Below are 24,934 nucleotides of genomic sequence, written 5' to 3' on the forward strand. Positions count from 1 at the left end.
GCTCTGGCGATCCTTCCACCTCAGCCTTCCATGATATTTATTGTATTGTCTATTTTCCTACATTAGAATGGAGGCCCCATGAGAGTAGAGATTTTTGTCAGTTTTGTTCACAAATATATCCCCTAAGCCTAGAACAGTATATGTTGTAGGTACTCAGTAAAGAAGTACTTATTGAATGATTGAATGAACATATTATGTAGGTAACTGCCGTATCAAGTTGAATCTTACATCTCAGTAGCATCCATCCACTGGTCCTGGTCCTGCTCGCTGAACCATGGCCTATACATCTCCTTTCCAGAGGACCACCTCTGTCATCTATTATGTAATTCCCACCCACCCTTTCCCCTATTTTTAAAATGCCCAGGCTCTTCAGCTAACCCTTTGTCCTGGGCCCATCCTTATCCTCAAAGACATGCTCCGGCTGTCAGTCACTCTTCAGACTCTGGCTCAAAGAGCTGAAATCCCCCTTTGCACAATGCCCCTTGGACGTTCTATGGTGGGGGGCGGGCATTGTGCTTTGTGGGGAGTGCTGCTTCCCCTTTCACTTTATCCTGTGAGCTGGTAGGATGGGCAGAGGGAGAAGTGAAGGAGTCATCCTGAGGGTGGGCACAGGCTAACATGCCATTGGAGTTTTCCTCCCTCTACACTAGAAGCCTTTTTAGAGGTGGTTTCCCCTCAAGGACTGCCTGGGCTTGCTGCCCGGAAAAGGCTGAGAACAGGGAGAGGATTCTGACCAAGATATTTCATGTCTTGATTTCAGAAGGTCCTTTCCTGTCTCCCAAAGTCTACCCCCCACACTCCCTCCTCTTTTGTTGTCTAGGTTGTCCACATTCCGGAAGCACTGATGTGGCACTAAATATTCCTGCAGCCCCAGCCTGCTCCCCTGGGGGCCAGCGTCATCTCTCTGAGCCTGCTTTCTGGAATGTTTTTGGTATGAAGCATCCGGGCAGGTGAGGGGAAGGGTTGTGCAGGATGGCATCCACGGCCCCATGTCTAGGACTTTCGGGGGCTAAGGGAATAGATAGTCTCTCCTCACGCAGATTTCCCTTCCACAGCAGGCTCCACCCCTCACCCTGCCCACCCCTTCTACCACCTGGCTTAGAAGAGGTTAAGCAAGCAGACCACAGAGGACCAAGATCTTAGGACCAAATGCTTTTGTGTTCCTTCTCCTTCCCTTCTCCTTCCCGAAAGTCCACCTGCCCAGCCCCTGCTGATGGGAAGGGCTGTGTCCTCTCCCTCCCTCTCCATCCCACACCCTGGTTTCCCCTTAAGTACCCGCCCTCCCTCTCCTGAGACCTCCCCTCTCCTCTTCCCTTCCATTCCAGTCTGGGCCCGCCACCCTCAGCTTCTCCCTGCACCCACTCACACTTTTCTTTCTAGCTCCTCTTGGGACTTGTGGAGACTAGGGAAGGGCATTTGGGGAATTGCTATATTCCTTGTGCCTGGAAAAGAGCCTGGCGTACAATAGGTGCTCAATAGATATTTGTAGTTCCATTCACTTCTATTCTTTTACTCAGTTCTCCAAACCTCATCCAGTTCAAATGAGTTCCCTCCCCCACTGCCCAAGATTTGGCATCCCACAGACCTGGGTTTGAGGTCTTGCTAAGTTACTTAATGTTTTTGAGTTTCCATTTCTTTTGTAAAATAAGAACAATAAAAAAGAGTACTGAACTAAGGAGGTTATTGCATGCATTAAATGAGATAACACACAAAGTGCGGGACCCATAACCCATAGGCACTTAATACATGGTAGCCCCTATTATCACCCAAGTGGCAATTCTTCTTCCAATCATGCAAACTCCCTTTCAACACTCTCTGAACCAATAGCAATTTCTCATTGAATTTAACTTATGCATGCTACCTTGCCCCTAGTCTGTAACCTCCTTGAGGCCAAGATCTTATTTGTTGCACCAGGGGTACAGTAATATACAATAGGCCTTGATTCATGAGTGGAATGAATAAATAAGTGCCACCAACTCCACAGTTGAACCATAAGCTTCTTGAGGTAAAGATCCACCATGTATTTTTCCAGTGTTTACTCAGAGTCTAGCCCAGAGTCCCAGCATTCAGTAGGACCTCAGAGACTTCAGACCCAGGTACCCAGTGTTGCCGAAGCCATTTCATATTTGCTCTTCCATCTTGACCTCATAGTTGCCTTGCCCTTCTCCATCTCCTCCCCAGTCCCAGTCACTTTGCTAGCTCTCCAGGTGCAGGGAGATGCTCCGTTGGGTAGGCACCAACAGCTGGCAGGACAGGTGTGCTGTGGGGCTGGAGCTGACGCTGGCCAGAGCTGGGGATGTTTGGAGGCCTGCGAATACCAGAGCACGTCGGGCGGGGGAGGGAGCCTGCTTGAAGCCAGAGCCAGCCGGCTGCCTGCCAACACTTTGTCCTCAGCCTCCCTTTCATCCCCAGCCCTCAGAGCCTGGGAGTTTCTCAATGGAGCAGGCGAGTGGGGAATGCTCTGCAGGAGGCTGAGGAGGCTGGCCTATGGGGGGGTGGACATTCCAGGCATTCTTTGCTACCTCTAGGAGTCAGGCAGCGGGCGAAGCTGCCCAGCACAGAGGGGGGAGAAGCTGCCAGCACTGGAGAAAAGGGGATTTCTTTGGAGCGAGAGAATAAAGGCTGTGGGGGTGTCTTCAAGCAGCAGGGGGCAGGGCTTCAAGCAGACAGGGCAGGAGGTGGGAAAAGAGGAAGAGAAGGGTGGGGGCGGGGTTGGTCAAATCCTGGTCTTCCTTTAGTGCCAAAGGCTGAAAGAGCAAACTGGGACCCTGGGCACAGAGCTTTCCCACCTGCATGCTTAATACTGATGCAGGTGGTAAGAAGGAGCCTTGGAAAGTGAAGAGCTCAGGTTTGTTTCATTTTGTTTTGATTAAGCAGCTTCTCTATTTCCCACCCCAGACGGCCCAGAGAGGAGAATGTGTATTAAGAGAAGGTTCAAAGCTCTCCTGCCTCCCAACACCACCCCACCAGAACAACAGAGGTTGTTTTCCAATCACAATTCCGGTTTTAATGGAGTGGTTCTTTCTGGCCACAGAGGAAGGGAAGAGGGACCATCAGGTAGACAGAATCAGAGAGTGTGGAGTGAGGGGAGCCAGAGACCCCTCTCCAGACAGTGCAGCTGGATGCATGGATGTGTGAAAGATCCCCCCCCATGATCAGTGGGAATCACTGCAAAAATATCTCTCTGTACACAAAACTTAAGATGTCATAGTAGATTTTCCCAAAACATAGCATTCACATTATTGAAAATGACAAGATTTGCTTTTTTTTAAAAACACAGAGTTGAAAACAAAAAAATAAATATGCACATTCTAGGGTCCTGAAGCCCCACAGCCATAGTCTGATCTTTAGAAGCAGCTTAGAGGCAGAAGTTCCGAGTCTTTGAGGTCCAAGGTGGGGTCCAGGGGAGTCTGGGCCCCTTGAGATGAACTCCGTACAGCAGCCTGAGCCTTTTCAAGTCTTTCAGATTCATAGCAGCGACTCCAGGCCAGGTTTGGAGGATGGGAAAGAGAAGAGAACCTTTGAGGAAACAGAGGTTTTGTTCTCTTACTCCTAGGATAAATAAGGAAGGGTTCCTCCAGAGCATTCCCAGGCTGCCCCAGGACATAGGGGTGCCACATTCCAGTTCCAGTGGTTGGTGGGAATGGGAATGAATGTGTGTATGAAGTGGTCCAGCCCCACTTTGGCAGGGAATGAATGGGCTGCCCTGGAAGGCACCATGTATACAACTTATTCTTGGCAATCAAGGAGACAGGCACTGACGGAGGGCTCCTTCTAGATCTCTGCAGCCCTTCCACATGTATAAGAAACAGGCAAACTGGGATGGGCGTAGTGGCTCACACCTGTAATGCCAACACTTTGGGAGGCCAAGGCAGGAGGCTCGCTTGAACCTAGGAGTTCGAGGACAGCTTGGGCAACACAGCCAGACCCTGTCTCTTAAAAAAAAAAACCCATTCCCCTTCACTTCTCTACTCTTGTCCCCTCTCTCTTCCTTGTTCATCAGGGCTGGGGACACTGAACCCTTGAGGCACTTCACTTGCCTACTTCCCCCAAACCATCTCAGCCTTCTGAGCTGGAACAGGGGTCCTGGGAAGCAGAGGAGAAGGTACTCTCCTGTTCGAGTTCAGCCAGCTGTATCTTAGAGCTTGCCCGCCCACCCCTCAGCCGAGCTTTGAGCAGACCCCCAGTGCCTGTCGGTAGGTCTCTGTCACCTCTTGGCAGTCTGTCAGGGAAAAGCAGCTAACCCCCAGGGGGTCCTGCCGCCAGCGCCTCAGGCAGCTTCCAGGGCCCTCGGAGGGGGGCTCCTCAAGCCCCATAAGGTTGTCCACAGACACACAGCCCCGCAGCGGGGGATCGGGGAGCCTTTCTGGCAAGTCCAGCTGGTCAAAGGACTCAGAGGACAGGATGCTGTCCTCGCTCACAGCCCCTGAGGGGCGGCTGGCCCGGGCTGGGGGGCGAGGCGAGGCAAGTTCATCCAAGGAGCCGAAGGTGGTGGGGGCTGTCAGCTCCAAGGCCCCGCGAGAGAACTTGCCATTGAGTTTGAGGATGCCCTTGCGATGGAGGAGCAGCCCAGAGGCTTGGGGGGGCTTCTGCTCCACGGAGTCCCCACTCACAAACACGTCACCTGCGTCTAAGAGCTCCCCAGACTCACTGGGTTCAGGAGAGGAGTAGTAGCCAGACTCGCGCTGCCGGGACTTCTTGAGAATGCCCTTCTTGGGGAGCACAGGGGCAGTCTGCCCTGGGCTCACGGGCACTGGGCTGAGCTCCTGAGGGTCCTCCTTTGCCCCTTCTGAAGAGGTTGATGCCTTCTTCTTGAGAATGCCCTTCGGCAGCTTGAGGTTGCTCTTGCCAGGGCGAGGGGTGCTGTCATCAGCCAGGTCACCCTGGAGAGACTGGGCCATGTCATTCTCTTTGCGGGACTTCTTGAGCGAATGCTGGCGCTCCAGGCCAGGGGGGGTGCTCCCCCCACCAGGCGTGTGATGCTTGAAGAAGCTGCACACCTTGGCCCCGTTCTCCAGGAGCGGGCGGGAGGAACGCCGGAGCCAGTCAGCCATGGAGGCACGGGCGGAGTCGCTGCCAGGGTGCCCTCCCTCATGGAGAGTCTCCTGCTCCCCCACACGGGTGGCATAGCCCCAGTTGACCCACCAGTGACTGGTCACATCCTCCAGGGTGGCCCGGCGTGTGGGGTTCACCATTAACAGCCACCGGATCAGGCCAGAGGCATCTGGAAGATAAAAAGCAGGGCCTTCAGTTTGGCAGCTCCCAGAGTGGGCTAAGATACTGCTCACTCCTGGGTCAGATATTTCCACTCCAGCCTGGTGCTTTACACACCCATGGCCAGGCTGGTACCCCAATCCAGCCTTCCTAGATTGACATCCCCAGCTGCCTCTCTGTCCACGAACCCTCAGGACTAAAGTCCATTCATGAGCCCTTGCTTGTATGTTAGTGTGTATTCTCTTCCTCTCCCTCGAAATCCAACCCTCTGAGGGTAAAGACTGTGCTCAAGGCTAAGGCTGTCACACCCTCTTCCTGCCTTCTACATCATTGTGAAAGGACAGAAAGATTTCTGAAAATGAAAACAAAAGCAATAGGAATTGAGACTACTATAGCCAAGAAGATCCAAGTTAGACCTTAGGAAGCACTTCCCAAATATCAAGCATGCCCAGAGGTCTCAGACATTGGAGATGACAGTGGAGGGTACCCTAATCTACCGTGGGTCACAACGGACTATTGCCCTTATTACTTTAGTGCAACCGTTGAATTCCTGCTTAGGAATTAGTGAAGGACACTGCAGGCCTGGATGAGAACACCCACACCTCTCACTCACCAGAGGGTTTAGGTGGCTGCCGGTAGGCCCCGTCGCTGATCTGTTTCACCAGCGTCTTATGGTCCTGCCCGTCAAATGGCATGGTGCCGTGGACCAGGATGTAGAGGAGAACGCCCAGGGACCAGCTGTCCACCTAGAGAGAGCGAAGGGATCAGCAAGGATGCCTGTATCCACAGCTGGATGACTGCCAGCCTCACCTAGCACACCAGAGAAGAAAAGGTACATGGTGGCGAACTTAGAGGCCAGGGCATCTGAGGACTATTCACCTCCGGTATCCAAGAGTAAAGGGGCAGCTGCAGAAGGGGCTGAGGTTCATAGCAGAGATGTTGTCAACGCCTTCTCTAGGAGGGACAGCCACAAGAGTAGGAGCCAGGTTTTCTCCTCTGGGCCAGGTTGGGTTGGCTGTGATGGATACCACCTCTATACCACTCTAGGAAGGCTGGGCTGGGTACCAGGAAAGCTAACAGGAATGAGGAAGGTGAAGGGGACAAAGAGCCAGGCTGAGAATCAGGAGACCTAAGTTCTGTTCCAGTTTTGCCATCCCGGCTAGAGATCTGACAAGTTACTACTTTTAAGTGGCCTGAGTTTTATGTTCTGGGAAAGGTAATAACCAGAAAACTAGCCCATCCGTCATCTCTCAGGATGTAAAGTACATGACTGAGGCAGGCTGGTGGAGGAGAGCAGCCACTCACCTCTGGGCCCATGTAGGGTTTCCCGTTGACAATCTCAGGTGAGGCATAGAGGGGGCTCCCACAGAACGTCTGCAGGAACTTGCCTTGGTGGTAGAGGTTGGAGAGGCCAAAGTCAGCAATCTGCAGGATTGGGTCAAACACAGACATGGTCATGCCAAGGCCTGGGTTATTCTGTAGCTCTTGGCTCCCAGGGAACCCAGACTCTGGGGAACCCAGACCCCAGCAGAAGGAAAGGGTCCTCATGACCCCTATCCCATACTGGGCACTGTCAGCAAAGCTCAGACCTGGGAAGAAGGAACCCTGGGAAGGTATGCCAGCAAGGAGCACCTAGGTATTGGTATTAGGGCTCCAGGATCCTCACTGCTCCCCAGACCCCTCTGCTCATGCTGTGTTCCATTCCAGAGATGCTCTCTCCTGCCCATGCGTGTCCTCCTGACCCAGCAGGCCCACCTTCCTGGGAAGCCTTCCATTGCACCAAGATCTCTGTTTCCTATAAAGTTCTGCAGTTTCTGGTGGCCCTCTACTCATCACTTCTGCCTCCCAGTCAGATTGTAGGCTGACCTCCTTGCCCCCACTTGTCCTGCAGCTGCCAGCCCAGCTGAGACCCTGGATGAGGTTCCATTGTCTGAAAGGAGGGCCAGCCAGATAGAGGAGGTGAGCCAACTTCTCATGCCAGTGCCACAGCCCTCAGGAACAAGCAAGCCCTGTTACTGACTGACCATGCAAGACTTGATCTGCCATTCCTAGCTAGCAGGAAGCTGGGGTCAACCCAGTATAGCTAAGAAGCGACAGTGAAGGCAGAACAAACATCAGGGCCATGACTGCAGCCTAGGAGAGGAATCTTCTCACAAGACCCCCTGAGCCATCTGACACTGAGGGCTGGAGAAACCCAGCTCCATCCTCTTGCTCTCTGGATAGGCCCTTCCCTGCCTATCCTAAGTTAGAGGCTGAGGCCAATGCCCTGGTGCTCCCCATCTCTACTCCACCAGAGAATCATGTGTGCCCAGGGTGGGGAGAGGCTATTTATGAAACTCTGGCTCCTTCGTTTATGGTTTTATTGGCCTTTTATCAAGCAGTTCCCAGTTAAAGCCCATAGCGAGGCATATGATTGGTACAGATAGCAGAGTCTGTGCCTATGCTGGTTATGTGGGTTTATTGGCTCTGGCTTCCCTCGTCCTGGTCAGCATCAAAGAGAACCCCACCTGCTCCAGGAATTGGCTGGTAAAGGGGAATGAACTCAGTACCAGGGTGCCTCAGGGCATAGGTCAGGAGCCACTGGAGGAAACTATGTGCTGGGTTCAGGAGGAGCGTCAGAATTCAGAGTCACCATCCTAAGTGCTTGCAGGGGCCAGTCTCCCTGCACCCTGGCTTCTTGCCAGCACTAACATCCACATTTATCCCATCAATATGCACTTCTCCTGACTGACTTCAATTTAACTAGGCATGGAAATCCAGCAGCTGTGGAAAGCAGGAAGCTAGCCCTGGAGTGCTTGGTTTATGGGTGCCAAAGAGCTACGTAATTGCAGCAGATTAAAGTGTGTTCATGTGAGTATGCACGCAAGTGTGCACACATGCAGGTGATGAGAAGAACTCAGACTACAGGACTCTCTTGGGCCGTCCCAAGGTTGTGAGCAAAAACTGACCAGAGGCCGGGCTCGGTGGCTCAGCCTGTAATCCCAGTACTTTGGGAGGCCGAGGCGAGTGGATTGCCTGAGCCCGAGGGTTCAAGACCTACCCAGGCAATTTGGTGAGACTTTGTCTGTACAATAAATAAATAAAAATTAGCCGGGTGTGGTAGTGCGTGCCTGTAGTTCCAGCTACTTGGAAGGCTGAGGCGGAAGGATCGCCTAAGCCCAGCAGGTAGAGACTGCGATGGCTGGGAGTGTGCCACTGCACTCCAGTCTGGGCAACAGAGTGAGACTCCACTTCAAAAAAACAAAAACCAAAAAACACAAAACGGACCATAAGCTAGGTGCGGTGGCTTACGCCTATAGTCCCAGTACTTTGGGAGGCTGAGATGAGAGGATTAGCCTCAGTCCACGGGTTCGAGACCAACCTGGGCAACTTGGTGAGACTCATCTCTACAATAAATCAAAAAAATTAGCTGGGCATGGTGGCACATGCCTGTAGTTCCAGTTACTTGGAAGGCTGAGGCAGAAGGGTCTCTTGAGCCCAGTAGGTTGAGGCTGTGGTGGCCGTCAGCGTGCTATTGCACTCCAGCCTGGGCAATAGAGTGAGACTCTAACTTCAAAAAACCCAAAAAACAAAAAACAAACTGACCCTAGATCTAGATTCTGTCAGTCTTATGATATCAACAGAGCACTGGTCTGGTAGTCAGAAGACCTTGGTTCTAGCCCAGGCTCAGCTACACACTAGCCATGTGACCTTGTGCAAGTCACCCCTCATCTGAGGTTCCAGATCTTCATCTATACAAGGAGGTTTTGCAATGGATGATGGCTGAGGTCCCTACAGGTACCAATATGTAAGTCTGGGTTTTGCTCAACTCCTTCAGGAAACTTCCAAGAGATTAGATCTACTTGGCTGGGGACAGTACAGAAAAGCTGGGGTGGGGCAGGGAAGCTTCTGTAAACAAGAAGTGTGGCTCACCTTGATATTTCCATTGGCATCTAAGAGGATGTTCTCCAGCTTGAGATCCCGGTGGACAACTCCATTCTGAAGGAAGGAAGAGCAATGTCAGGACAAGGTCACCAAAGAAAGGAAGGGGTCGGGGGTCTAGTCTGGAGAGTGAGGTAAACACAAAGGGAGCTGAGTGGGGTTGAGTGCAGGTAGGCTGGGAACACCCATCTTTTTTTTTTTTTGAGTTGGAGTCTCACTCTGTCGCCTAGGCCGGAGTGCAGTGGCACGCTCCCGGCCACTGCAGCCTCAACCTGCTGGGCTCCGGCGATCCTTCCGCCTCAGCCTTCCAAGCAGCCAGAACTACAGGCACGCGCTACCACGCCTGGCTAGTTTTTGATTTATTGTAGAGACGAGGTCTCACCAAGTTGCCCCAGCGGGTCTCAAACCCACGGGCTCAGGCAATCCACTTGCCTCGGCCTCCTAAAGTGTTGGGATTACAGGTTGAGCCACCAAACCCAGCCAGAACACCCATCTTTATTGGTCGATGGTGCAAGAAATCATAGGCTCTTTCATCCCCAGTCAAGACGACGGTCCAAACCAGCCCAGAGCTCCAACGACCACCCCCTCAGAACATGGCTGGGGCAAGTGGGTGCTCACCTGGTGGCAGTAGTGCACGGCAGAGACAATCTGCCGGAAGAAATGCCGGGCATCGCGTTCACTGAGCCGCTGCCGCTCACTGATGTAGTCATACAAATCACCCCGGCTGGCGTACTCCATGACAATCACGATCTTGCTGCTGTTCTCAAACACTGGGCAGAGCAAGGCAGGAAATGTCAGGCCCTTCCGGAAGGCATTGCTTCCCACTGGGGGTCACTCATCTCTACCTCCACCCTGAGGCCCCAAACTAGATAAGACCTCCCTCCAGGAATATCTGCTAATGAGGTCACAGGGTGGTGAATAAGGGCAGGAGAAGGACCTTTGAAGATCTCGGCATCTTCTAGGAACAATGAGTTAAGGCCAAGCACACTGGCTTGCCCTCCTGCTCTTTGGTAGTTCAGCCTTTTGAGGGTTCTGACATCACTGCATGAGAATGAAATGCCAGGTTCTCTGGTTCAGAATCTGGTGCTTTTGCACCTTGTGACCTTGGGCAAATCTCTAGACACATCAGTAGAATGCAGGTTTGCAAGCCGGACTCAGTGGCTCAGCCTATAATCCCGCACTTTGGGAGGCTGAGGTGAGTGAATTGCCTCAGCCCGCGGGTTCAAGACCCGCCTGGGCAACTTGGCAAGACCTCATCTCTACAATAAATCAAAAAATTTGCCGGGCGTGGTAGCGCGCGTCTGTAGTTCCAGCTACTTGGAAGGCTGAGGTGGAAGGATCACCGGAGCCCAGCAGGTCGAGGCTGCGGTGGCCGAGAGTATGCCACTGCACTCCAGTCTGGGTGACAAAGTGAGACTCCAACTCAAAAAAAAAAAAACAAAAACAATGCAGGTTTGCTGAATGATGTTGGACAAGTTATTCAACCACTGTGCTTCAGTTTCTTCATTTCAAAAGTGGGATACTAATGGCAACATCACAGGACTGGGAGTGAGAAACAGATAAAAAAAAAGTCAGTGATAGCTCTGGGGCTGGCTAGGTAAGCTGGCACAGGGTCTGATATATAAGCAAGCCTTCAATAAGTGGTACCTATTGTTATATTTATCATCAGTGTCCTCGTGCACAAATTTGAAAAATAATGCCAATAACAGTGCCTGCCGTAGGATCAGAAGAGGGATAAAACTATATGAAAGTGGATTGTGAACTCTAAAGCACTGTAGAGAGCTGAGATGTTCATCACTTCCACCATCTTTGACTTTCGTCCAGAGTACCAGGCCAGGGCATCATGCATAAGGCCTTGTACACAGAAGCAGTCAATACTTGTTTGATAATTAATTGGCTGGCTGGGCTCCTGCAGTCAGCCCACCCCAGATGGCTCATCTCCATGTGTAGGAGCGGCCCTCTTGCCACCTCAGGCCTTGTCCTGGCTCCAGCCCCCTAGAGAGGTAGGGAGTGGCTGGTTCACCAAACTGGCCTTTCTGCTGGGTATTTGTTAGAACACGTATGTCCATGACATTGCATCTTTGTCTCAAACGGGTCCTATGAGTTTGGCTTGCTTGGCCAGCCCCAGAGCTATTGCTGTCTAGCCTCTGAGTAGGAGCAGATAGAGGAGGCTTTTCTCAAGAAGAGTCCTAGCTTCCAGACAACTGCTTACATGGCCAGGAGGACTATGCCTTTTTCCAGGGGAACATGAGTAAATGGCTCTGATCCATGTGGCCCAGCCTCCTGGGGGTGCCTGTCTGAGACTCCCCTCCTGTGGTTCTCCATATTCCTAGGCATGTGCACAACTTTGTGCCATAAAATTGAGGGTTAAGAGCTAGCCAGGACAAATTTCGGAGAGCAGCTAGGTTAGAGGTCAGTTCGAGGATTGGAGCCCACACCTCCTGAAACCTGTTGCAGGATGGAGATGAATCTGCGGGAGCCTTTCCAGATGCACAGAGACTGTGACATTCTTTTTTTTTTTTTGAGTTGGAGTCTCACTCTGTCACCCAGACTGGAGTGCAGTGGCACACTCCCGGCCCCCACAGCCTCGACTTGCTGGGCTTCGGCGATCCTTCTACCTCAGCTGGAACTACAGGTGTGCACTACCACACCTGGCTTATTTTTGCCTGGGTGGGTCTCGAACCTGTGGGCTCAGGCAATTCACTTGCCTTGGCCTCCCAAAGTGCTGGGATTACAGGCTAAGCCACCGAGCCCAGCCAACTGTGACATTCTTAAGACTACTGAAAGTGCAGGAGAAGCCACATCCTGAGCTTCAGAGCTCAGATTCCAGGCCTGGCTGGAGATTTGGGTATGGGAGAGAATTCACAAACATATATACACACACACACACACACACACACACACACACACACACACACACAAACACACAAATGCACACATATGCACACACTGCCCAAGCACCACTCAGCCTGGCAGAACCAATACTTTGTCCTCTGCCTACTCTTCCCTGAGGGAGGTACATGGAGACATAATCAGGCTTCTCAGCTACTTGCCTAGGCTCCTTATGGAACAGGTTCAGGCCATGGGGCCATGTCAGTGACTCTGCCCTTAACTTTTCTATGAACAGAACCTAAGAGCAGAGACTGCTCTATTTTTCACCACCAGAAATATTCAGAGAGAAGGCAAAGCCACGGGCTTCCTTCCCTCCCTCCTGCTGCTCCTGCTATCCCCTGTTTCCCATCTAACTGATATCATGGAAAAGCCCGAAGCAGACAGGTGTGTGTGGGAGGGTGCTCCCCTTCTTTCCCGTCATTCTCTTGCTCACTTTGTTGTCTGGGTCACGGGGAAGAGGGCAGCTGGAGTGGCAAAGTCAGCACTGATGTCAGAGAAGAGGAGGCTGAGAGATACTAGGAGAGGTAGGAGCCAGTCCCGTGGCAGGAATGATTCAGAACATAGCTTAGAACTAGGAGGTCTGGCTCTTGGAACACGCAAAGAATAGCACCCACGCACCTGAGACAGGTGCAGGTCTATGTATGTCTCAGCCTCCCCCGGATTGCTGAGGATCTCATTGGTAGGAAAGGTAGAGTTCAAGTAAAGAAAACCTAATTATAACAACAAAAAAGGCTGTAATTCCTTGAGTACCTCCCAGGAACAGACAATCAGTGACATCCAGTTTGATCTTTGCAACCACCCTGACGTAATAGATGAGATGACCCCATCTCACAAATGATGAACTGGAGCTAGAGGCTAATTCTGATGAGTTGTCCAAAGTCATATAGATGGGTTTCAAATCCAGCTCTTGCCTACCTCTTGCCTACCTATGTCCTTTTGTACTTCTGTGTGTCGTCTGTTCTGACTCCTCCTACACACACACACACACACACACACACACACACACACACACACACACCCCAGATCCCAACTCCCAGCTTCAAGTGACCCACCCCGTACCTTCATGAATGGCAATGATGTGAGGGTGGTTGAGTGATGACATGATCTCAATTTCCCTCCGTATGTGCATCAGATCTTGTTCATCTTTGATTTTGTCTTTCCGGATTGACTTGATGGCCACCTGGGAACAGAGTGTGCAAGAGAGAGTGAGGAGAAAGGTCTGGCAGGTAATGACATCCCTGCACTCTGGGGGCCCTGGCCCCGGTGGTCTGTCTATAGCTATTACAAAGGCCACAAGGTGCGCACAGAGAAGTCACTCCATCCTTCACCAGGGTAGGTGGCAGAGAGGCTGGAGAGCACTTTCTCTAGAAAAGGTTCTCACTTGAACTGCAAGTAGCAGTACATGTAGTAGGGAGTATGGACTGATGACCTCCTCATTCAGAGTCTGCAGATGAACAAGGAAGGTAACTACCTGCATTTGCAAGGTTGCTGCTTTATGACTAATAGAGCAAACGTGCCGCACTGCACCATGAACACAAGGATCAGGCCTGTTCTGCTACCCATTGGATCTCTGGTGCTGAGCACAGTGCCTGTACACAGTAGGCACTGAATAACTGTTTGCTGCATGAGAAAATGAATAGGCCCTCACAACAGCTCTGGGAGGTGGCACAGAAAGCATCACCATCCCTACTTATAGGGGAGGGAAACTGGGACTCAGATGTTCAATGACCTGCTCAGTCCCACAGTCACTAACTGATGCAAACTGGGGTTATATTCCTGGTCATCTGATTCCGACTATGGTACTTTTTTTTTTTTTGAGTTGGAGTCTCACTCTGTCGCCCAGACTGGAGTGCAGTGGCCACTCCCGGCCACCGCAGCCTTGACCTGCTGTGCTCCGGCGATCCTTCCGCCTCAGCCTTCCGAGTAGCCGGAACCACAGGCGCGTGCTACCATGCCCGGCTGATTTTTTGATTTATTGTAGAGATGAGGTCTCGCCAAGTTGCCCAGGCGGGTCTCGAACCCGCAGGCTCAGGCAATTCACTCACCTCAGCCTCCCAAGGCGCGGGATTACAAATTGAGCCACCGAGCCGGGCGACTATGGTACTTTTTATGTCCCAGGGCTACAACTTGCTATAAACAACCACTCTCCAGTCACAAAGTGGAAACAACCCAAATGTCTATACGGGGGAATATTATTCAGTCATAAAAAGGCATGAAATTCCAGCACATGCTAGAACATGGATGGACCTTGAAAACATTACACTAAGTGAAATAATTCAGTCATACAAGGACAATATTGTATGATCCCGTTTATATGAGGTACCTAGAATAGACAAATTGATAGAGACAGAAAGGAGAATGGTGGTTGCCAGGGGCTGGGGTAGAAGGAAATGGAGAACTGTTGCTTGATGCATACAGAGTTTCAGTTTTGTGAGATGAAAAGAATTCTGGAGATTGGTTTACCACAATGTGAACATATTTAACACAGTTGTACACTTAAAATGGTTAAAATTACATATATATCACCACAAGGCTTTTTAAAAAAATTACTGGGTGTGGTGGCTCACACCTATAATCCCAGCAATTTGAGAGGCAGAGGCAAGAGGATTGCTTGAGCCCAGAGGTTCGAGACCAGCCTGGGCAACTTGGCAAGACCTCGTCTCTACAATAAATAAACAGATAAATAAATAAATTAGCTGGGCGTGGTGGCATGCGCCTGTAGTTCTAGCTACTAGGAAGGCTGAGGCAAAAGGATTGCCTGAGCCCAGCAGGCTGAGGCTGCGGTGGCCACAAAACCCCAAACCCCAGACTCTTTAGTCCAAGTAAATAAACGCGCTTCCCCTGGCAACAAAAAAACAAACAAACAAGACCATTAAAGAGTCCTCAGGGCTTTGCTATCTCTTTCTATCAGGATGAAACACACCATATAAGGTTTATCCCCTCTGGGCAACGTATGTGGAGGGCTCCGGAAAGGTGGAGTGGGCAGGAGAACTGGAAAAGAGCTGCAGATGCCGCTCAAGCAAACCTCTTAGGAGTCTCAGCCTCAGTCTCTCTCTCTGCTCCATCCCACTCAGCAGCAGTTCCTGGACAAAGCCCCAAAGATGGTGTCAGGAGAAAAGAGAACAACAGCAAGCAGGGCCCACATGGGGGCCCATGGGTGTGGGGGCGAGTGACACAGGAGACACTTAGCCTGGGGAGTCGGTAGACTGTTGCTGTCCCTGCTGGCAAGTCCCACCCCTTCTCAGAGCCTCAGCTTTCTATGAAGCAGGTTGAACTATGAGGTCTGAGGGGGCTTTCCTGCTCTGATTCTATGAAATGAGCTGTACAAATGCCACGAGGCCCTCAGAGGCTACGAGGCCCTCAGAGGCTACGTTGCTGGCATTGGGTGCTGGGCGTGAGTGGGGTGGGGGTGGGGTGTCGTAGGGCCAGCCAGTTCCTGTCCAAGGATGCAGATGATAAATACAAGACTTCCTCGTTGTAGGAGATAGGCAAGTTATGAGAAATCTGAAGACACAGACTGAGATAAACAGCTCCTCATTCAGTTTCCCAGGAGGGTTTGCCTCCCCTCAAGATTCAAAGGGAGACAGAAAAAAAGGAAACCCCTGCTCAAGGGGAGGGGCCTCTAATCCACCCTTTCACAGGGCTCTGAAGGCAGACAATGGCTTGGGCTCACGGGGACAGCGGGCCCTGCCGGCCAGTGTTCCCCATCTGGACAAGAATGCGGAACAGCCCTAATCCTGTAAGAGGAGCTGCTCACAATGCCCTGGCCCGGTCACCCCGGCAACGGGCCAGGGATGGCGTGCCCTCCGCCCCATTCCTCCCCTGGAGCCGCATCCGTGAAAGAGGGGAGGCCCAGTTCCCGGGCCCTCCTTGAGCAGGGCAGGGAGGACAATGGCAGGCGGGAGGGACGGTCACCATGGAGCCTCCTCCCCAAGATACTGGAGAGGCCCATGCTGCAGCTGCAGGTCACACGATGGGGCTGCCCCTCCTCCTGCTCCAAGCCATCCGTCTCTCTCCAGTGGGCTACGCAAAACATCCCTGGCTTGGAATTGGGCAGGGGACTGAGGGTGGGAGTAGAAGACTTGAATCTTCCTGCAACTAGGAGGCACCTCTCTCTCCGGATTCATCCAGAGCATCAGTCCCACACACCTCTCTCTCCATACCCCTTTTCTCTCCCTGAAGGGGAGATTTTATGGACTAGTTCTTTTCTCTCTAAAATTCTTTGTTTCTAAAATCAGATAATGGATAAACTATAAGCTCTTCAGAGACAAATATCTATAAAAATTAAAACAATTATATAGAAAAAACAATCATACATAACACAAATCACATATCTAGGCAATCAAAAATATTTGAGAACTTAAGACATACACATATGCAAAAACTAGGCACATTTTGGATATATAGTTGTGTATTCACAATAGTGAGATAAATCATCATAGGCTTAGGAGGCAGGGCTCTAAAGATGACAAGGCCTAAAAGAAATGAGGTTCTAAAAAAAGAAAAAAAGAAAGGGGTCTTTGCGGTGCTAGAAGGAATCTCTGCATGGGTAGGGGGTGCATTAAGTACAACCTCGAGACCCAACTCTCTCAACTTTAGAAGGCTTTGATTCTAAATCAGAATTGATAACCCTCAGTGAACAGTTCTATCCTACTGCAAGCTTGTGCTCTGGCCTCAGGGGATAGGTCAAGACCCTCTAGTTATCTACATGAGGTCCCAAGAGATCCCAGTTTAGCTGGTATGTCCCAGGAATGAAACAAGTTATGTCATCAGGTGGCAGACAAGAAGAGTGATGATTCATCACTGTCCTGATGGGACTAGGCCACTGTTCCCCAACCTGTCCCAGCTCACAGGAAAGGCCTACAGCTATCTGCTGACTAGCCTGTCAAAGTAAATTAGACATAGCAATAGCTTAGGCCTAGACAAAGCACAGCATCCAGAAAGCATTCAATGATTGCTTACTGCTAAACACAAATCAAATAAATATTTGTTACCTAAGTCATTGGGCTTATCTTTTGACTGATGGAACCAGTACCTAGATAAGATTTTCTTCCCTTCTTCTCAGCATGGGTGGATCAACCCTGGTTATGAGGGCTAATGTTTAGGGACCTTTGTTCTCACCTGCAAGACGGTTGGGCAACTATTCTCTAGAATAAAAACAAGCTGAAAAAAGCCAAGGAAGAAAGTAACAGTTGCTGAATGGATCCCCTGAGGTAGGAAGGCCATATCCCTGGAGACAGTCTTCTGTTTCCTGGTATAATTATTAAAATTGCCCCTTTTATTCTCTAAAGTATCCATTCTTACACAATATATTGTATGACCACCCTACTCAAGGGGAAGGAAAACCAGGCCCAGTGATGACAAAGTAAACACAACCACCTGATTAGTGGAGTGAGAATCAAAAGCCCAGGCATCTAATCCTTATTTGCCCCTATCAAGCTATACAACTCAAGACAAGCCACTTAAGTGATCTGGTTAACTGGTCTGGTTTTAATGTCCTCTCTAAAAAATGAAAGGATATTTATTCTTCAAACAGCTGCTGAATGCCTTCTATGTGCCTAGCACTGGGCTAGGTATTAGGGAGTCAGACAAAAATTGGACAGTCTCTGCGCCAAGGCCTTCAGTCCAGTGGGAGGACTAGCAATTACATCAACTCCAGTCTAATGTGATTCATGTGGCAGTGAGGTCCCTGACTGCAGTGGAGTTCTGAGCCCTGGGGAGTGCTTTCTTTGCCTGGAGGAGGAGCAGGGAAAACCACCTCTGGGAGAAAACCCACTTTAGATCTTGAAGGATGAGTGAGGTTTGCTAAGCACAGGGATATAGGCTACAGAGGGGCAACAAGGGCATTCCAGGCAGAAAGAAAGGTTTGAGCAAAGACCAGAAAGAAAGGAGTCACTTACGAATTTGCACATCAGGATCTACAAGAACCTTTCCAAACTCTAGCATTCTATGCTGAGTTTCCTCAGAAATAGGCCAATTGCCAGGCATGGTAGCTCACACCTGTAATCCCAGCACTTTGGGAGGCAGAGGTGACAGGATTGCCTGAGACCAGGAGTTCAAGACCAGCCTGGGCAATATGGCAAGACCTTGTCTCTACAATAAGTAAAAAAAAAAAAAAGCCGGGCATGGTGGGGTGCGCCTGTAGTTCCAGCTACTTGGAAGGCTGAGATGGATGGACTGACTTCAGAGCCCAGGAAGTCAAGGATGTGTTGGCAGCGAGTGTGCCACTGCACTCTAGCCTGGGTGACAAAGTCAAGCAGAATCTGACTCAAAAAAACAAACAAAATAAATGGGCCAATTGCTACTATACCGCCAGAAAAGTGCTAGCAAGAATTGTTACAAGGGGCCTGTTCAGAAGCCCCATACTATGCCCATGTCAACCCACCTGAGCATAATTCCTGATACCATCCCATGACTTCCTTGCCTCTGTGGCCTTGAACATTGGAAAGGCAGCAGGGCTAATGCCCTATCCCATTTTGTAAACAGCAAACTGAAGTACAGTAACAGAATCAGGATCTAAGATGGAGTGGTGTTACCTAAAGGATCTTTCTTTTTTTTTTTGAGTTGGAGTCTCACTCTGTTGCCCAGACTAGAGTGCAATGGCCGCTCCCGGCCACCGCAGCCTTGACCTGCTGGGCTCCGGCGATCCTTCCGCCTCAGCCTTCTGAGTAGCTGGAACTACAGGTGTGCGCTACCACGCCCGGCTTATTTTCTTTGATTTATTGTAGAGACGAGGTCTCACCAAGTTGCCTAGGCGGGTCTCGAACCCGCGGGCTCAGGCAATCCACTCACCTCAGCCTCCCAAAGGCACGGGATTACAGGCTGAGCCACCGAGCCCAGCTCTAAAGAATCTTTCATCTCAGAAGACAAAATTTCCTCAGAGATGCTCTGTCGTGTCTCCCATTCCTAGAGAAGAGAATGCTCCACGTGTGGCCCTCGGTCATGCTGTGCAGTAGCACCAGCCACCCTGTCCTGCTTACAGATATACAAACATGCCCATTTCTTTGTCAGCACTTGGGAGGGCTAGGTGCTGGGGCTCAATTGGTAAACACTGCCTCCCTCCCAGGAACTCAGATCAGGAATGATCTGGATTCAGGAGGGTTGGTAGAAAGGTCTTAGAAAAAAGAAAGATCCAGAGATGCTGGTTCCAGATGTAAAAAGACAGGATGCAAGCTGGGCATCTCTGGTCATAGCTATCACCTGGAGTTGGAGCCAAGCTTCTTGACTCCTCTCTGGCCTTTCACGGAGCAGCTGTTGTCCCGGAGGCAGGGCAAGGAGCTTGGAGGATGACCCATTTAGATAACGGAGGAGAGGTTGGGCTGGGCTGGCCCGGGCTGGGCTAGCCCAGGCTGGGCAGAGTGGGGATGGGCCTGAGGGTGGCTCACCATCCCACCAAACCAGCCTGAGGACCAGGCAGGGATCAGGAATGGGCTCCGAGGGGGAGCCTAGCCACCTCTCCTAAGCCTCGTCCTGTGCTGCCCCCTCCTTGCCCACTCTGACAGGTTGCTGGGCAAGGAGCTTCCCTGCCCAGCACTCTTGTGTGGTTTGGCTGGAGCCCAAGGACAAGAGCCGCCTGCAGCCTCCCTCCCTGCTGCTGAGCAGGCAGGTGCAGGAGGAGCTGAGAGGGCAGTGTCCCGCCAAGCAAGCCTTTGGCAGCTGTCCCGGCGAGAGTCCTTCTCTGGAGCTGGGGCTGAAGGAGAGACTAGGACTTTGAACAAAGCAGAGACCAAAGTGGTTTAGTTTAGGAAGCTGAGCGCAATCCACATTCTTCCTCAGGGTAGGACAGACCCTCCATAAGATGGGGGGAGTCCCCAGGAAAGGGAAGGGTAAGGTTTGGTCAAAGCTAGCCTTGTTAGGATAATAACACTGTGTATGTTAGATACAATGCTAAGCATTTTATATATGTTATCTTGCTTAATCCTAGGAGAACCCCATGAAGGAAGGATTATTATAATCCTGACTTTACAAATAAGGAAACTGAGGTACAGAGAGGTCACACAGCTGGAAAGTCATGGAGCCATAATTTGAGCCCTTGCGGTCTTGACTCAGCTAGGCAGCCTCCCCAACAAGGTTTAAAAACCAGAACCATCGATCCCAAGTAGTTCACCTACTCAGGAGAACTACTCCGGATCCTTCAACACAGTCAGGGTAGGTGGGGGTGGGGGTGGGGGTTGGTTCCCAGTGACTCTACCCACCCTGAGCACTGCCTGGAGCACTGAGAAAGGCAGCGGGAGCTAGCTGTTGAAATAACAAAGCACACGGAGGCAAGCCCAGGCTCATCTCAAAGCCAACTCCCATCCAAGACTCAGTACTTGGTCATCAGAGCCTGGGGTGGTCAAGTCAGGAGCCTATGTTGCAGGCATGTCACTAACCAGTCACAGGATAAATCACTTCCCCTCTCTGGGCCTCAGTTTCCCACCTGCCAATGACGGATTGGACCATCTCAGTCATTTTCAAACATTTTGATCATTGGAAAGGCAGCAGAGCACTACCCACTTAATCCCCTCAAGCCCCTCGTGGCACCCCTTAGAAGTAAGACTTCCAGCCAGGCTTGGTGGCTCAGCCTATAATCCCGCGCCTTGGGAGGCTGAGGTGAGTGGATTGCCTGAACCCGCGGGTTCGAGACTTGCCTGGGCAGCAAGACCTCATCTCTACAATAAATCAAAAAAATCAGCCGGGCGTGGTAGTGCATGCCTGTAATTCCGGCTACTTGGAAGGCTGAGGCGGAAGGATCGCCGGAGCCCAGCAGGTCGAGGCTGCAGTAGCCTCCCGGGAGCGGCCATTGCACTCCAGTCTGGGCGACAGAGTGAGACACCAACTCAAAAAAAAAGAAGTAAGACTTCCATACAAATCTTGCAAAGGCTTTGGTGGACTCCACCATTCCAGTGACCTCAGCATGTGTTTTTCTCTTTAGGAGAAGGGATGATCAAGGGAGCTGGGAGAATCACAGGAGGAAATGTCATTTGGATACCAGGAATGTATCCAAGATGGAGAGCAAATATTTGTTTTTCCTTTGATGCCCTCCAGAGCAGCCATTAGTTCCGCCCACCTGCCCTTCCCTCTGCCAATCCCATCTGGCCCAGGATAATCCCATGCAGGGAGGCTGGGAGTGGGAAGTGTGCTAGAAGGGTGGAGAGAAAGTTGGGATGGAAGTCACCCAGCAGGCTTTCCTCTGACTCTAGCTCCCACCAACAACCTTAGTTCCTCTTGGAGGAGATTTTGGGTAGCTTCCATGCTCCTCTCCTGCAATGAAGTATCCTGAGGCACCAGGTCTCTTTCCCTTCAGGGAGGACAGTCAAGAGGCAGGGATGGGGGTGGGGTGGGGAAGAAGGCGACAATCCAGAATTGAGAAACTATTAGCACAGCAGGCAGCTTGTCTCCAAGAAGGAGGGAGAGACCCTGAACAAGTTTCCAGCAGAAGTACTGGGTGGTCTATAGGATCAGGGAGGTTCAGAGGGGGCCCCGTGCCTACTGATCTTGGCTCCCTACATAGAGAAAGAGGCACGAGGCCAGGGAATATCTTCTGAATTCTCTCTGTTCTGATGTAATAAGAGCTGGAATCCCTGCCTAGAGCCACTGAGGTTTGAAAACTGAAAGCTAGTTTATCTCGCTCCAGAATCAAATGAGATCTCTCTCCTTCTTTCTCTCCCTCTCTCTCTCTCTCACACCCCATAGTGGCATGTGTCAAGAGCCTGATGGGGGCTCTGGACTTCAATCTCAGTTTCTGGGCCACCCCAGTTCCCACAACCCAGTCTTCCCACCCCCAAGAGGCACGAGGCACAAACTACGAGCAGCTATTTCCCAGCTAAGCCCCTGACAAAGCGTGAGCCCAGCAGTCTCAAGCCTGGAGCCTCACTGGGCCCTTACACTTTATAGAAAGAGAAAGAAAAGGAAAGCCAGGAAGTACACGATTGCCCAATAGCTGTAACCTGGCAGCAGGCAACTGGGGACTGTGCCAGGTGTTAGCAGGAAAAACATACTCGATCCTATTGATGGGACCATAATCCACCCCTTTCGCCAACATCCACTCTCCTTTACCAATGAAATGACTTATTGAATTTCAAACCAGCTACTGGCTGCAACAGCAAACACAAACTAGGGAGGTGACTGCCGCCATAGCCAACAGGGCAAACCACAGCCCGCCCCCCCCCACACACATACACCCTCACAATCAGCACCCAACCAACTGAATTTGGCAAAACATAATCCCTAAATCACCTGCTCTAAAAGGCTTGTTAAAATATAGATTATATGGCCCCATCCTAAAACTTCAGAATAAATTCCTCTGGGTGTGGAATCAAAGAATAAGTATTTTACACATGCACATTAAACTCAAGTTTGAGAACCACAGTTAACCACTGTTAGCTAATTCTCAGCAAATTTGCCATTTTTCTGGGCTGGCCTTCCCAGATACAAATACAATTCTTACTGCAAGTTCTATGTGTCAGGAACAATTTAAGTTTACAATTGTATTTTACTCAATCCTCATAGCAACTTGTGAGGCAGGCTGTGTTTTCTCCATTTTTGCAGAAGGGTAAACAGAGTTCAGAAATTAAGGAAATTGCCCAAGGTCATAGAGATTACTATGACTACTGCACACACATCAAATTATCAAGACAAGTTCCTGAAAAGGCCTCAAACTCAAAAGTATCCTGGGACAGAATGGACCTGATATCAGAGCCTGGTTTCACATTTTCAAGAATCAAAAACTCATAATGATGAAATTTTAACTAAAATGGAAAGGACCTAAATGTCCAGCCTGCACAGATCTCCACAGCATGCCAGGCTGCCAGGCTCTTAAGAGTAGTACTCGACATCTCACCCATTCATTCCACCACCAACGTATCAAATCGCTACTGAGATCAGGTGCCTTCTACTACTTCTTCCCAGTCCACTCTGTTTACCAGACTGTTCCAAGCGAAATTCCAGAAACCCATCTTCTCTGAGGAGGCTTCTCACCAAAACAGGGCACTATTCGCCAACTATCGGCCTCACTCGGTTGACAATCATCACATGCGGTCCGGTGTCGCTGGAGTTCTCAGATCTAAGACCACGGTCCCTACAATCATGGATAGACACACCTGCAAGGACGCACCCCCCCCCCCCACGCGTGCGCAGCCTCCGCGCGGTACAGCCGGCATGCTGGCAACACCCCCGAACGATGCCCGAGCCCCTCCTCCGCTCTCCAGCCGCGGCCAAGCCCCGAGCCCGCCCGGCCGGTGCCAGGAGAGGGGCGGCACTCACCAGGCGCCCCGAGCTTTCCCGCGCCTTCTTCACCTTCCCGTAGGTGCCCTTGCCCAGGGTCTCCAGGAACTCGTAGCGGTGCCGCAGGTTGTGCTTGTGGTGGTGTCGCTTCACCGCCTGCTTTTTCATCAGGGGCTTGGGAGACTTGATGAGCCCGTCAGCCGCAGGCCGGGCGAGCTCCGCGGCCGGGGCGGCGGCGGTCGAGGGAGCTGGGCCGGGGCGCCGGGGGAAAGCCAAGGACTCCATGGCGAGCAGGAGGAGAGTGAGGGTGGCGAAGGAGTCAACAGGCTGCGCGGAGAGGGCTAGAGCCCGGGCTACGCGTCCGGCGCCCGGACGGGGGACGCACAGTCGCACCGCAGCGCGCAGTAAGGCGCAGCGTTCTAAGTTGTTATAAGCTCTCGGAGCCCGAGGCCCTGGCCACGCCCCCCGGCGCCCATTGGGCTGCTCGTCGGCGGCGCGTGACCACGGCCGCCCGCATTGGCTCGCCAGGACACCGGGCCCCGGGAAAGGTGTCAGTGGAGCCCCGCCCACCTGGGCCCTCTGGGGCCAGGAGTGGGGAATAGGGGATTCCCGTGGAGGCCGCTTGAGGTCCAGAACCTTACCCTGAGAGCCCTTGTCATTGTTCTTGCCTCTGAGTGGAGCTTGGTGCTGGTTAGAACCTTTGTTTTCTGTTATGCTGTGTTCTCAGTTGGCAAGGGGCAATTTGAGGGTACTAGAGGTCATCAAAGTAGTTCTCCATCCTTAAGAATTTGCTTCTCCCAAGCCAAAATCTATAAAGTTGCTTGACCGCTTCATTAAGCCCAAAAGGAAGGAAGGGGGATGGGATCGGACGGAGGCAGAATCCAGTCAAGTGGAATGACTGGTGAAGAACTGTTCTAGAATTCTGAGTTCACTTGTCTTCAGTTAGATCAACCTCTATTGAATCCTAGAATCCAATGATGCTGGAAAGTTCTTGCCTCTTCATCAAAGAGGGATGTGGTGGAATTTATGAAGTGTTGGCATGAGCTGGAGAGAGCCCAAAGAAAAACATGTATTCATTTTAAAATATATTACAACACTACTATTTAGATTGTGTCTCTAAATCTGTAAATAGCTGCCCTGACCAAGGTTTTGCTGCCCATGATTTTGGAGCAGGAAGACTCGTCACGAGGTTTGGGTAGGTTTTTTAGGCCTGGAGTGCTAGGTCCAGAGTCTCCATTCTGAATGCTCATTTAGAGTGAAACAAGAATGTCCATAGGTTTTCCCCTTTGCTCTAAATAAGAAGAGGGAACATTTCCCCTTTAGCCAACTTGATAACCTAATCCTGTGAAATGAGTATTATTCTGTCCAAGGCCACACAACTGGTTAGAAAGTGGAAGAAAGTGAGATTCAGACCCTGGTCTACAGGGAGAAGAATGGAGGGCAACAGGCTTTGATCACCTTCCCTGAGGGAAGTCCTTCCTGTAAGCAGACTTAGAGCCCTGACTGGATGCCTTGGGATGGGAGTCTCCCACTCATTCCCCAAGTAGGATAGTGCCTCCTGCTGTGTGTTCATTCAGGGCATGCTGAGGATGGAGAAGGACTGGATCCCCAGTAGCTGAATTTTGTATTTAGTGTCTGCCCACTTTCCTACTTCTACTGATCTTTTCTAGTATGAGTTCTGGATGTCTCCACTTCTCCATTG

At 51.1% G+C, this 24,934-nt stretch overlaps 1 protein-coding gene across 1 annotated transcript; it reads right to left on the minus strand.

Moving 5' to 3' along the window:
* Positions 1-4,050: 4,050 nt before the first annotated feature.
* On the minus strand, positions 4,051-23,675 carry NUAK2 (NUAK family kinase 2). Its single transcript, XM_008073272.1, has 7 exons — positions 23,272-23,675; positions 13,087-13,207; positions 9,754-9,905; positions 9,127-9,192; positions 6,520-6,639; positions 5,828-5,960; positions 4,051-5,224 (listed from the first exon to the last, which is right to left on the minus strand). The coding sequence occupies exons 1-7, from the start codon at positions 23,515-23,517 to the stop codon at positions 4,161-4,163; spliced, it is 1,902 nt and encodes a 633-aa protein (XP_008071463.1). The 5' UTR covers positions 23,518-23,675; the 3' UTR covers positions 4,051-4,160.
* Positions 23,676-24,934: the final 1,259 nt, after the last annotated feature.

The sequence above is a fragment of the Carlito syrichta genome, unplaced genomic scaffold, assembly GCF_000164805.1.
Source record: "Carlito syrichta isolate Samal-C Ts95f unplaced genomic scaffold, Tarsius_syrichta-2.0.1 Scaffold315803, whole genome shotgun sequence".
In the NCBI taxonomy this organism is placed as follows: domain Eukaryota; kingdom Metazoa; phylum Chordata; class Mammalia; order Primates; family Tarsiidae; genus Carlito; species Carlito syrichta.